The sequence below is a fragment of the Balaenoptera musculus genome, chromosome 5 (genome assembly GCF_009873245.2).
Source record: "Balaenoptera musculus isolate JJ_BM4_2016_0621 chromosome 5, mBalMus1.pri.v3, whole genome shotgun sequence".
NCBI classification, from domain to species: Eukaryota; Metazoa; Chordata; class Mammalia; order Artiodactyla; family Balaenopteridae; genus Balaenoptera; species Balaenoptera musculus.
In genome coordinates, this window is record NC_045789.1 from 70,833,133 (window position 1) to 70,846,101 (window position 12,969).

Genomic DNA, 12,969 nt, shown 5'->3' on the forward strand with positions numbered 1-12,969 from the left:
ATATTCACATTAAGAACTTATCCCTTGATTTGCTTGATTTAGTTTTAAAATCAGGAATTGGTATTGAAATTTTTCAAAGCCTTTTCCAACATTTCCGGAAATAATTTTGAGTTTTATCCTCTTTAAATCTATTAGTATGGTGTATAGTATTAATTGAAACAATTTGCATTCTGAACTAAAGCTCTCTTGGTCATGATATATTATAAACTTAATGAGGTATTGGATTCTGCTTGCTAATATATTATTTAGTATTTTGTATTGGTATTTATAAGTGATATTCATCTTCTATTTTATTTTTGAGTACTGTCTTCATTTGTTTTAGCCATCCTTTTACATTTGTTTCATGAAAAGGTATTTTCCTTCATTCTCAAAGGTCTAGCACTTTATCCAGGTGTTAGCATCATCTGACTTTTGGAGGTTTGATGGAATTCCATTATAAATTCATCCAGGTCTTGTACTTTTTGGAAATAGTTAGTCACTTTGATCACTTTTTTTTCCTATGAAAATTGGTCTGTTTGTGCTTTCTACTCATTTTTGGTAATCTGTATTTGCCTAGGAAAACTATCTCTTTTATTTAGGTTTTCAAGTTTACTTGCAAAGAAGTCTTCAAAGTAATTTCTTAGGATTAAAAAAACCAAACTTTTTCTGTTTCAATGTTTAGTTCCCATTTGTTATTTCCTATTTTATATTTTGTATTATTACCCCCTTTTTTCTGATCAAGAAAATTAAGAGAAGTGGATTTTTTCAGAATTTCCATTATTAACGAATGAGCTCTACTGTTTTTCTATTAACTACCCTGTAATTTCTACTTTGTCTTTATTATAACCTTCATTATATTTTATTTTGTTTTGCTTTTTTTTTTTGAGTTGGAAATTTAATGATTTCTTTTCCCTCTTCAATTTTTGGTGTGTTACTCTCTGTATTTCCCTTTTTCTCCTGTAGATTTTGCCTCATAAAGGTAAATGCATTGTTATTTGGTGTATAAATATTTTGTGTTATATCTTCATAATGACTCTCAAGGCTTTAAACATTAAAAAGTTGTTTTTATTGAGATGGTTAAATTGATGCCAATTACTTACCACAAGAAACAGAAATCTGTACTTCCATTTTACTCGTCATATTTCACTATTATTATTTGACACTCTCTTTTCTTTCAATTAATGTCAGTTCCCTGAAGGTAGAAAGCACCCTATCCCTCGTTGGTAAAACAATGTCTGAAACATAAATTATGTTCATTTAATACTTACTGAGTGAACTTTTCTGAATAGAATCTAGCGTGTATAATCTTTTAATTTCATGTGTAAGTATTTTGACAGTTGTCCTACTTCATGAATTTAGCATTTTACCTAAATTATTTCAGATCAAGATTTGGACTTTCAAATGCTATATACATCTGTGACATCACATCGTTTAATAGATTAGACAAAACATGTCCTAAGTACCTTGATAATTATACCGTGCATAGCAGCATTTGTATCTGTGCATCTCAGATTATACAAAATGAATTATTTAATTGTTCACATGATTTGTAGGCATTCCTTTCTGTCCAAAATTTGTGTTAACATCTTTCTTCTTCATTAATTATGAAAATAAATTTAATGAATTTACTGAGGACTTCTGAAATTAATAAGGAATTAATATTAAAAGGCTTTGTAATTCTAGTAAAACTTTAATTACTTTATGTTGAATTTTATTTTTTATTTCTTAACAACTTTTCCGGTAGAGTCTACAGCTTTTCAAACAATTTCAGTGATTTAAATAGTTTGATTTAATCTAAAAAATTACTATCCCAATAGATTTAAAGCTATCCCTCTCCCAGAATAGATGATAGACATGTACCATTAGACAGGGACTTGGGGTGAGAAGGGGAGGATCTGCTTTTTTATTCCATCTGTTTAATTCTTCTAAGTTTCTAGTGATGGTAACATGCAGGAGATATGAGGAGTTAACTAGGTGCAGTTTGAAACTTTTGTCTTCTTAGTTTTTATTTCTTTTTGGGTTAACACCAAATGGCCCTTAGTACACTTTGAGAGGCAAACATATAAATAGTGAGGGTAGGAGGGTAGGAATAGAGTAGAAATGCTTTATGTTGTTGTTCATAGGCATTTTATACTGCTCACTTCCTTGACCTGGGGAATCTAGAGGCTTCTCTATATCTTCCACCTGCCTTAGCTCCTTTCATCAACAATCTAGTCTGGAGATACGTGCTGCTGGTGGCCAAAAAACTGGTAAGATGCCTCTGGTCCAGTTATTTTCTTTTGATGTGAATTGTACCCACAAGAAAATAAAATATCCTAGACATTCCAAAGAGTGAGTGTGCAGATACTCCATTGCTTCTCTTTCTTTAAATCTCCTCTCCAACTTTCTTTTCCCCTGATCAGGTGTAGGAGCAGGAGCAGGTTGCTAAGTCTGCTGTCTAAAGAGACATTAAACTACAGAATAAGAGATCAGTCTTTCATTCTCCTAAGAAGAAATTCTAAATAATTAAATTTACATATATTTAATATATGTTATATATATTAAAAGCAGTCATACATTTGTGAGTATTGAATACTTGAAATTGGTTATTGACTATTGAGTACTTGAAATGTGGTTAGTATGGCTAAATTTCAATTAAATTTAATTAATTTCTATTTAAATATAAGTAGTAATATGTACTGTGCAGAGTAGCATTTTATCTGTTCATCTCAGAGTATACATAATAAATGACTTAAGTCTCTTCAAAAAGTGATGTTGGGAAAGCTGGACAGCTACATGTAAGTCAATGAAATTTGAACACTCCCTCATACCATATACAAAAATAAACTCAAAATGGCTTAAAGACCTAAATATAAGACATGACAACATAAAACTCTTAGAAGAGAACATAGACAAAACATTCTCTGACATAAATTGTAGCAATATTTTCTTAGATCAGTGTCCCGAGGAAAAATAAATAAAAGCAAAAATAAACAAATGGGACCTAATTAAACTCAAAAGCTTTCGCACAGCAAAGGAAATCATCAACAAAACGAAAAGACAGCTTATGGGATGGGAGAAAATATTTGCAAACGATGCGACCAACAAGGAGTTAATATCCAAAATATACAAACGGCACATACAACTCAGTATCGAAAAAACAAACAACCCAATCAAAATGGGCAGAAGACCTATATAGACATTTTTCCAAAGAAGACATACAGATGGCCTAGAGGCAGATGAAAAGATGCTCATATCACTAATTATTAGAGAAATGCAAATCAAAACTACAATGAGGTATCACCTCACACTGGTCAGAATGGTTATTATCAAAAAGTCTACAAAAAAAAAAAAAAAAAAAAAGTCTACAAATAATAAATGCTGGAGAAGGTGTGGAGAAAAGGGATCTCTTGTACACTGTTGTTGGGAATGCAAATTGGTGCCTCCACTATGGAAAATAGTATGGAGTTTCCTTAAAAAAATAAAAATAGAGCTACCATATGATCCAGCAATCCCACTCCCTGGTACATACCCAGAAAAAACAAAAACCTAATTCAAAAAGATACATGTGCCCCAGTGTTCACAGCAGCACTATTTATAATAGCCAAGACATAGACACAACCCAAGCGCCCATCAACAGATCGGTTAAAGAAGATAAGATATATATATGATATATATACATATATGTATATATATATATATATATATATATATAAATATATATAAAGGAATATTACTCAGCCATAAAAAGGAACAAAATATTGCCATTTGCAGCAACATGGATGGACCTAGAGAATATTATACTTAGTGAAGTATGTAAGACAGAGAAAGACAAATACTATGTGATATCACTTATATGTGGAATCTAAAAAATAATACAAAGACTCTATATACAAAACAGAAAAAGACTCACAGGCATAGAAAACAAACTTATGGTTACCAAAGGGGAGAGAGAGGGGAGGAGGGACAAATTAGGAGTATGGGATTAACAGATACAAAGTACTATATATAAAATGCATAAAATAGTTAAGCAACAAGGATTTACTATATAGCACAGGGAATTGTAATCAATATCTTGTAATAATCTGTAATGGAATATAATCAGAAAAAAATAACTGAATCACTATGCTGAACACCTGAAACTAACACAAATACTATTGTGATTTATAGTATGATTTATACTAAATCAAATATACTTCAATAAAAAATTTGAAAACAAATATGAATAATTATTAAAGTGATCTTTTTAGGCATTCTTTTCTGTCCAAAATTTATGTTAGTATCTTTTCTAGGTGTCTGTGTTAGTATCTACTAGCTAAGGTATTAGACAGCACAGTCTTAAGTATCTATTTATCCATATCTACCTTTTCTTCCATGTGTATCCAAGTGTCTATTTGTCCATATGTAACCTGGGGAAGGAGATGGCAAATGTTAGTTGACATTCCTTGTTAGTAAGGCCTGGGAAAAAGTATCTGGACCCAAATATAACATCTTTGTGTTGAGAACCCCTGCTGTCTGTTCTAGGGCAATAAGACATATTAGTCATAGTTCTTTCAAAATCTGTATATTATAACTGCAATATCCAGATCAGTGGGACTATTTCTTTTTTAATACCATTTAGGGGCAATAAGAAAAGACCATTAATCTTATTTTCCAGGATTAGAGTTTTTGACTGACTTAAATTAATTTTAATATCCAAAGTGACCAAAAAGCTACATATTATGCTAAAGATATCTTAGACAATTGGAATACAGCATGGTTAAAAATAAGTATGAAGAAAATATTTTTAAAATTCATTTTAGTTTATATCTTCTGATTGATAACCGATTACCCACCCAGAGTGGGCTCTCTTCAGTTTTGCCTTAACTACCTGGAAACTCGATGTTGAGCTCCCTGTTTTTTTCTTTCTTTCTCTTTTCCTTCCTCTTTGTATTTGCTGGATTACTAAGTTGCCTGGAATGTCTATTTCTATATACTCACTTCCACTAGGAGTCTACTTATATTCTGGTGAGATACTTAAAGCAAAGTAATTAGAAGTCACAGCACAGAAAGAGGCCTTGCAAAAATAATTCAGTGTCATCTTTACCTGTCTTCCCTTTATCTATCAAAAATGTAATTTGCTGTGGCAGTACATGCTTTTCTCAGTCATTGTTGTACTATCACAAAAAACAGATCTTTGTTCTCTGTGTGTATTGATGAATTAAACATAGTGTGCCCACTTTCTAAATATCATTTAATAAGCTTGGAATAGCAATTTTCTTTTAGTTTCATTTTTCTACTTTTGAATTGAAGTATGGTGTTTTCCTTTTAAATATCACTGAAATTCTGCAATTGGACAAACCTTCTACTGAGAAAAGCCAAGAAAGTACTTACTCAATTATTAAGAATCCTGTATTTTAAGTGATTTCACCCAAAAGTATTGTTCATAGCATAAATCAATGAAAGCAGTAATAAGTCATTATTAAGGAACAATTACAGATTTCTGTTGTTTTCCTTTTTATATTTTGAAGCATATAAGCACTAGCTATAGTTTCAAAATTAATCTGAAATATTTTAATTCACTTTCAGGTTTATTCTACTTCGTGTTTTGGGGATGAAGTTTAAAGGATTGGATCAAATGATAGCATCTCAAAGTTATAAAATGATATACATGATAACTCAAAAAATGCTCATAGTTTGCAAATGTATATTCATTGTGTAATTTATTGAATATCTTCTCTGTGAATAGCAATGTTCTACGTTGGACTTACTGATGTAATATATCTTTTGTCCCATCTCAGAAGGACTTGATGTATGTGCATCATGAAATATCTCAGTGTGGCTCAAGCCCTAATGCCAGAGTTAATATTTTTGTAACATACATATATTTGCCTTATAGTTAGCTAAGGAAATGTTGATATCAAGAAACCAGGACAGATCACTCATATCTACAGCTTTCTCTACTGTAAAATGTGAAAAGTATGTCCTGTAAATAAAAATGTCCTCAAGAATATTACTCAGCCATAAAAAGAAACGAAATTGAGTTATTTGTAGTGAGGTGGATGGACTTAGAGTCTGTCATACAGAGTGAAGTAAGTCAGAAAGAGAAAATCAAATACCATATGCTAACACATATATATGGAATCTAAAAAAAAAAACAAAAACAAAAACAAATGGTTCTGAAGAACCTAGGGGCAGGACAGGAATAAAGACGCAGACGTAGACAATGGACTTGAGGACACGGGGAGGGGGAAAGGTAAGCGGGGACGAAGTGAGAGAGTGGCATGGACTTATATATACTACCAAATGTAAAATAGATAGCTAGTGGGAAGCAGCCGCATAGCACAGGGAGATCAGCTCGGTGCTTTGTGACCACCTAGAGGGGTGGGATAGGGAGGGTTGGAGGGAGACGCAAGAGGGAGGAGATATGGGGATATAAGTATATGTATAGCTGATTCGCTTTGTTATAAAGCAGAAACTAACACATCATTGTGAAGCAATTATACTCCAATAAAGATGTTTAAAAAAAATCATTTAGTTCTTGGCATAAGCAGTGTTCAGCCCCAAGTATCCTGCAATAGAGAGCAGGCACTCAGTTTTTGTTGATTTATCAGATGAACTGAAAAAATCTAATCAGATAAGACTGGTACATTGCACTTAATTGCTTATAACCGGTAATAAATATACTAAATGATACTAATAAACCTATTGTTATTAATTGACTTTCATAAAAACCACTCTGTAAATCTAGTTATAATTAGCTTAATTATATGATATTTATTGGTTACAATTCATAGCTAGTCAAACATAAATGGAAAATGATTAAAGCAACTCATCTCAGAAGTCATCAGCTTAGGTTAAGCTATATAACCTTCTATAAGTCATAGAAGCTACTTTTATTTAAGAAATCTAATTGTTGGCTACTAGATCGAATTACATTGTCATGTATCATGTAAATTTAGAAACCTATAGTTTTGCATACTAAAACTATTTCTAACAAATCCCATTTATTTTTCTAGCTAAGAAAATATGTATGTCATGTAATAAAATATTTGCTTGAGGGAAAACAAACTAAATAAATACTGTATGTTTTTCTAAGTGTAGGGCTTTTTATAATTTCAAAGATTAAAAATAAATATGGTTTTAAAATAATACAGGCACTGTCTTCCAAAATGCCTCAAGTTTTCCATGGAAGCTTACCAGCCTGGAAGCTCTGACAGACTAAGTTACTAAGATAGGGAGACTTGAGACAGGATAGGGACTCAGAAAGGCAGATTCAGCTATGTACTAGAGGAGGGGGTTCATCCTGCGAGGTCTAATATAGCGCCTGCATTGTAAGAGTGGTAAGTACTGGGTCAGAAAGGGAAATCACATAAACTTAGCCAGAAAGGATAACTGAGTATACAGTACTGGAAACATGCTTACTTTAGCATAGAAACTTTCAGTGTACAAGGTGGTTTTTCTGCTTTATTTTATTTGCATTATCTCTATGTAAATCTCCATGAGATCTATGACAGATTTTCTTCTCACAATGTCTTTTTCCCTTCTTGTCTACTTTATGAAACCTTTATATGCATTCCTCAACAAGTATTTGCTGAATCAATAAATGAACCCTTTACGCTTTATATGGCAGGGGGGTAGGGAGTAAAAAGAAACTATGTGAAAATGTTTTTCATAGTGAACAAAAAAATCTCATGACTATAAGTTATCATCATTATGGTAAATCTCATTATAGCATGCCAAAAATACCTGACAAAGGTTCAAAGCCCAAATCACAAATATGCACTATTGCAGATATTAGTTAATCATATCATTCGATTAACATTTAAAAGGCTGACCTGTGCTGCACATTTTGATAGAATATAAGAATACAGCATATACCATTTAAACACTAACTTGGAAAACACAAATGGTTATGTACAAAACACAACAGATGAAGTCCACAGGGATGGCTGTACAATATACTCTGAGAATTAGATGAAAATACACCTTTCACTGGAACCAGCTATAAACAACCCAAAGGAATTTTGTTAACAAGAGAGGAAGGAGGTGTGAACAAATTTAATGAAGCTCCTCACAAGAATCAGACCTGGATGTAGACGCTTCAGATCTATCACCTCCTTTAATCATCATAACTATGCTTCAAGCTCTAGTGTGTGCCGGAACTAGCTTGTACTGGCTCACAATAACGACACATTATATATTGTCCCGACTCTGTATTCAGTGACTTCACACTGGTATCTTTAAATCATTCATTGTGGGAGTATTTACAACATTGAAATCAGCAAAAGGTACAAATTGGGGCTTTTTTTCTCCCAGTCCAAGAGCAAGTTTGTTAATATTTGCTAGCACATCATGATATGCACTAAGTAGGATAACACAACAATGTTTAGGCTCTAAAATCCATCTAATCCTAAAATTCTATGACTATTGCAGCGCAAATTACCTAGCATTTTTAACTGAATAAACTTCCTTAGTTTTAATGGATGACTTAGACAGTTTTAGGCTGTACGCTGGGAGGTTTTTAGTCAAAAATGGTAATTCTTAGTTACACAATTTATTTGTAAAATGAAAAGGTTTTTGTGTTTATATAATGGGCCATGCTTCCTCATTTAATAATGAGAATGTTTTATTATTGAAAGTGTAAAATAGTAATAGTTATTAAGATTTATTTAAATAAGATTTATTTAAGACAACCTATGATTATATCTTTGACCATTCTTTTTCTTTTTTTTAACATCTTTATGTTATGGTTTTCTCAGGGTATATGCCCAGTAGTGGGATTGCTGGGTCGTATGGTAGTTCTATTTTCAGTTGACCATTCTTTATATTGGTATTTTGCAGTGAGGCCCACAGTAATTCAAACTGATGTTTATGTAAACAGCATTGGACCAGTTGATCCCATAAATATGGTGAGTAATGAATATTAAAAATAGTTATCTGGCATAGAGTTCTGGAGTATATATATACCACAATAATATAGAAAGAATACGTGAATAATTTCTGATAACTAATTCTGAATGAGTTCAGGGCAACAGGTGCAATTAATGATTCGTTGGTTGTGCATAGGCTGACTCCAAGATATAGAGATGACTTTGCAGATGGTAGAGTTATTTTTTGAAATAGGGAATATAGCCATATGTGCCCTCAGATGCTGAAGGCACATTCAGGAGGAACTGTCCAGTAATGATTTGGATTTTAATTTCCAGGAAGAAGTTAGGACTGGAAATAGATGTAAATTGGGGAGGGAAGAGGGACAAGCCGCATAAAATATAGCTTAAAGCCTCAAGAAATGATCCAAGGAAGATGCAGATTAAGAGGAACACAGATCTGAGAATCAGATGGTATTTATAATGAGGTCAATGCATGTAAAATACAGGTGGAAGAAAGAGAAATGCAGAAAAGGGACATACTCAGAAAAGTCAGAGGGCAGGAGAAGAACCAGGGAGAAGATGATATTGTATAATCTGAGGAAGAAAAGAGAATGGAAAAGAAGGAACTAATAATCAGTTGTCAACATACATGAGAATCCAGTGATAAATGGAATAAATTGGGCCCACTGGTGTTGGTTATATGGTACTGGTTATCTCTGCTAGATGAAATTCAGTGGAAAAGTGAAAGAAAGAAAATAATAACAGCTGAATCGTATGTCTCTCCTCCATCCTCAAAATCGGTCTCCTATCCAACTTCTTGTCACAGAGCTAGAAATAAGGGTTCTGCAGTGATAGACATGCAATCATGTGTGGATTTCAAGGTGATGGTGAGTAAGTGGGAATGCAGGTTAATTTTATGAACTACTATTTTGAGAAATTTGACTTAGAAGAGAATGAGATAAGAGTTTGGTGGTAGAGAGGGAAGAAAGAGAGTAAAAGAGAAATATGAGCAAGAGAGAATATGAGAAAATGTCAAGGAAAGGTCATTTAGGATGGAAAATGGAAAAGTTTGTAACTATGCTTTACCTCTTATACACAGAATAGTTTTCATTACCATTTGAAACACATAATTAATAACTCCAATATAACCCACAGACATTATTTAAAATAGGATGAAAATGTGCTGTTCCAAACCCTAATGATCCCATTTCTGTGAGTCAAACTACTTGGTCCCATTAAATGAGCTCAATCATGTGTTATGTTCATCTCCTTTGATTTGGCCACCTGTGTTACTCTCTCAGGCTGCCATAACAAAGTGCCAGAGACTGCTGGCTCAGACAACAGAAATTTCAGACATTTATGTCTCCAGTTTTTAAGGACAGAAGTCCAAATCAAGGTGTCAGCAACTTTGCTTTCTTCTCAGGCCTTTCTCCTTGGTTTGCAGATGGCCACCTTCTCACTGTATCATCACATGGGCTTTCTTCAGTGCATGTGTTTCCCTGGTGCTTTTTGTGTAACCAAATTTTCCCTTCTATAAAGACAGCAGTCAGATTGGATTTGGGTCCACCCTAAAGATCTCATTTTAACTTAATCATCTATTTAACTTTAATCATCTAAATCATCTATTTTAACTCAATCATCATTTTAACTTAATCATCTATTTAAAGGCCTTATCTTCAAATACAGTCACATTCTGAGGTACTGGGGGTTAGGGCTTCAACATATGAATTTTGGGAGGACACCATTTAGCCCATAACATCATGCAAAGATAATTCTCTAACACTTTGATGATTTTTCTCCCTAACTTCATTTATTCATTATTACAACAAATTGTCTCTTTATTACTGATCTTAACCACTTTATGCCTGAATAACCATTATTATATACTTGTCTGTGTCTGCTTATTCTTATAGTATTACAGTCATGCTCAGTTTTTCTCTTACTCAATATGATGTTCACATGATTGTCATTAACTTTCACAGCTGCCTATATTGATTACCGTACTGACAGCATTTTGGCCACACCATAATGGACATCTTTGTTGCCTTAGTGCAAATGAATATGAACTGGCTTGGGATAAGTTGAATTTGAGAGTCTGAAAATAGGAGCCAACTGCTCCAGGAGGAAGGGCTGGAGCAAATATTTATCAGGGATTAGCTAAACCTCTGAGGAATTGGAAAAACAGTGTTAAAGAAAGAAGGAAAAAGAAACAAATATCAGACCTTGAGGAACATATATTGGGTTGGCCAAAATGTTCATTCGTTTTTTCCTGTAAGATGGCTCTAGTAGCTCTTAGTTGTCTTTAACTTAATTTGAAACAATTTTGTTAGGTTGTATTGTGACAACTGTCATATCAGCATGCATTAAAAAAAAAAAAACTTACCAAACTGAGGAATTTTTGTGTAGCCATTTTAATACTGAAGATGGAAGAAAAAAAGCAACATTTTCAGCATATTACGCTTTATTATTTCAAGAAAGGTAAAAACGCAACTGAAACGCAAAAAAAGATTTGTGCAGTGTATGGAGAAGGTGCTGTGACTGATCAAACCTGTCAGAAGTGGTTTGCGAAGTTTCATGCTGGAGATTTCTCTCTGGACAATGCCCCACGGTCGGGTAGACCAGTTGAAGTTGATAGGGATCAAATCAAGACATTCATTGAGAACAATCAACGTTGTACCACGTGAGAGATAGCTGACATACTCAAAATATCCAAATCAAGCACTGAAAATCATTTGCACCAGCTTGGTTATGTTAATCACTTTGATGTTTGGGTTCCACATAAGTAAAAAAACCTTCTTGACCGTATTTCCGCGTGTGATTCTCTACTGAAACGTAATGAAAACATTCCGTTTTAAAAACAAATTGTTTCGGGCGATGAAAAGTGGATACTGTACAATAATGTGGGACGGAAGAGATCGTGGGGCAAGCGAAATGAACCACCACCAACCACACCAAAGGCCGGTCTTCATCCAAAGAAGGTGATGTGTATATGGTGGGATTGGAAGGGAGTCCTCTAGTATGAGCTCCTTCTGGAAAACCAAACAATTAATTCCAACAAGTACTGCTCCCAATTAGATCAACTGAAAGCAGCACTTGATGAAAAGCATCCAGAATTAGTCAACAGAAAATGCATAATCTTCCATCAGGATCACACAAGACCACATGTTTCTTTGATGACCAGGCAAAAACTGTTACAGCTTGGCTGGGAAGTTCTGATTCTTCTGCTGTATTCACCAGAGACTGCACCTTCAGATTTCCATTTATTTCGGTCTTTACAAAATTCTGGAAAAAATTTCAATTCCCTGTAAGACTGTAAAAGGCACCTGGAACAGTTCTTTGCTCAAAAAGATTAAAAGTTTTGGGAAGATGGAATTATGAAGTTGCCTGAAAAATGGCAGAAGGTAGTGGAACAAAAGGGCAAATACGTTGTTCAATAAAGTTCTTGGTGAAAATGAAAAATGTGCCTTTTATTTTTACTTAAAAAACCAAAGGCACTTTTTGGCCAACCCAATATATTTAAGGACCTGAAAGATGAAATTGAGGTAGTAAATTAAACAGGATAGTTGGCAAGAAAATGAAGATAAAGCAAGGGAAGAGAAAGTTTCAAAGAGTGTTTTAGTATTACTTCTACCCCAAACAAATTTGTATACAACCTCTTGGTTTTTGTAAAGATAAAACATTCTATATACCTGTGTGTATTGATTTAACATTATGCAAATATAAGATTTCATAAAGTAATGCCTTACTAAAATGTTAATTTTCTCTTTAAAAAAATCATAAAATATTCAGTCTCTAATTAACCAATACTTAGATAAGCCCATTTGGGCATGTGGAAGTCTAAATTTTCCTGCATTGTATATGTTTTATTTGGGGCTTTTGTTTTCAATTTGAATGAATTAATTAAAGAAAAATGTGGTCATTAAAGAAGAAGTAGAATTCAAGACTGAATTAGTATTCCAGAAATATTTTGACAAGAATGGCTATCAAGAGGCTTCTATGATGATCTTCCTATATAAAAGTTTCATGGTATTAAATATTTAGTTTTCCCAGTGGGGCAAATTACACACTTGTAACCTTGGACAGTGATAGTTTTTTAAAAAGCTAATTAAGTGAAATTACTATTAAAATTGGTGATACTAAAGCACATATAAGAAAAAAA

The 12,969-nt window shown here is 33.3% G+C and overlaps 1 protein-coding gene across 1 annotated transcript in view; it reads left to right on the forward strand.

The window, feature by feature from the left end:
* GABRG1 (gamma-aminobutyric acid type A receptor subunit gamma1) overlaps positions 1 to 12,969 on the forward strand; it is a 66,900-nt gene that overhangs the window by 22,333 nt on the left and 31,598 nt on the right. The window contains exon 3 of the mRNA XM_036854048.1: positions 8,782 to 8,849. Coding sequence (XP_036709943.1) covers positions 8,782 to 8,849 — 68 coding nt within the window. The remainder of the gene's footprint in view (positions 1 to 8,781; positions 8,850 to 12,969) is intronic.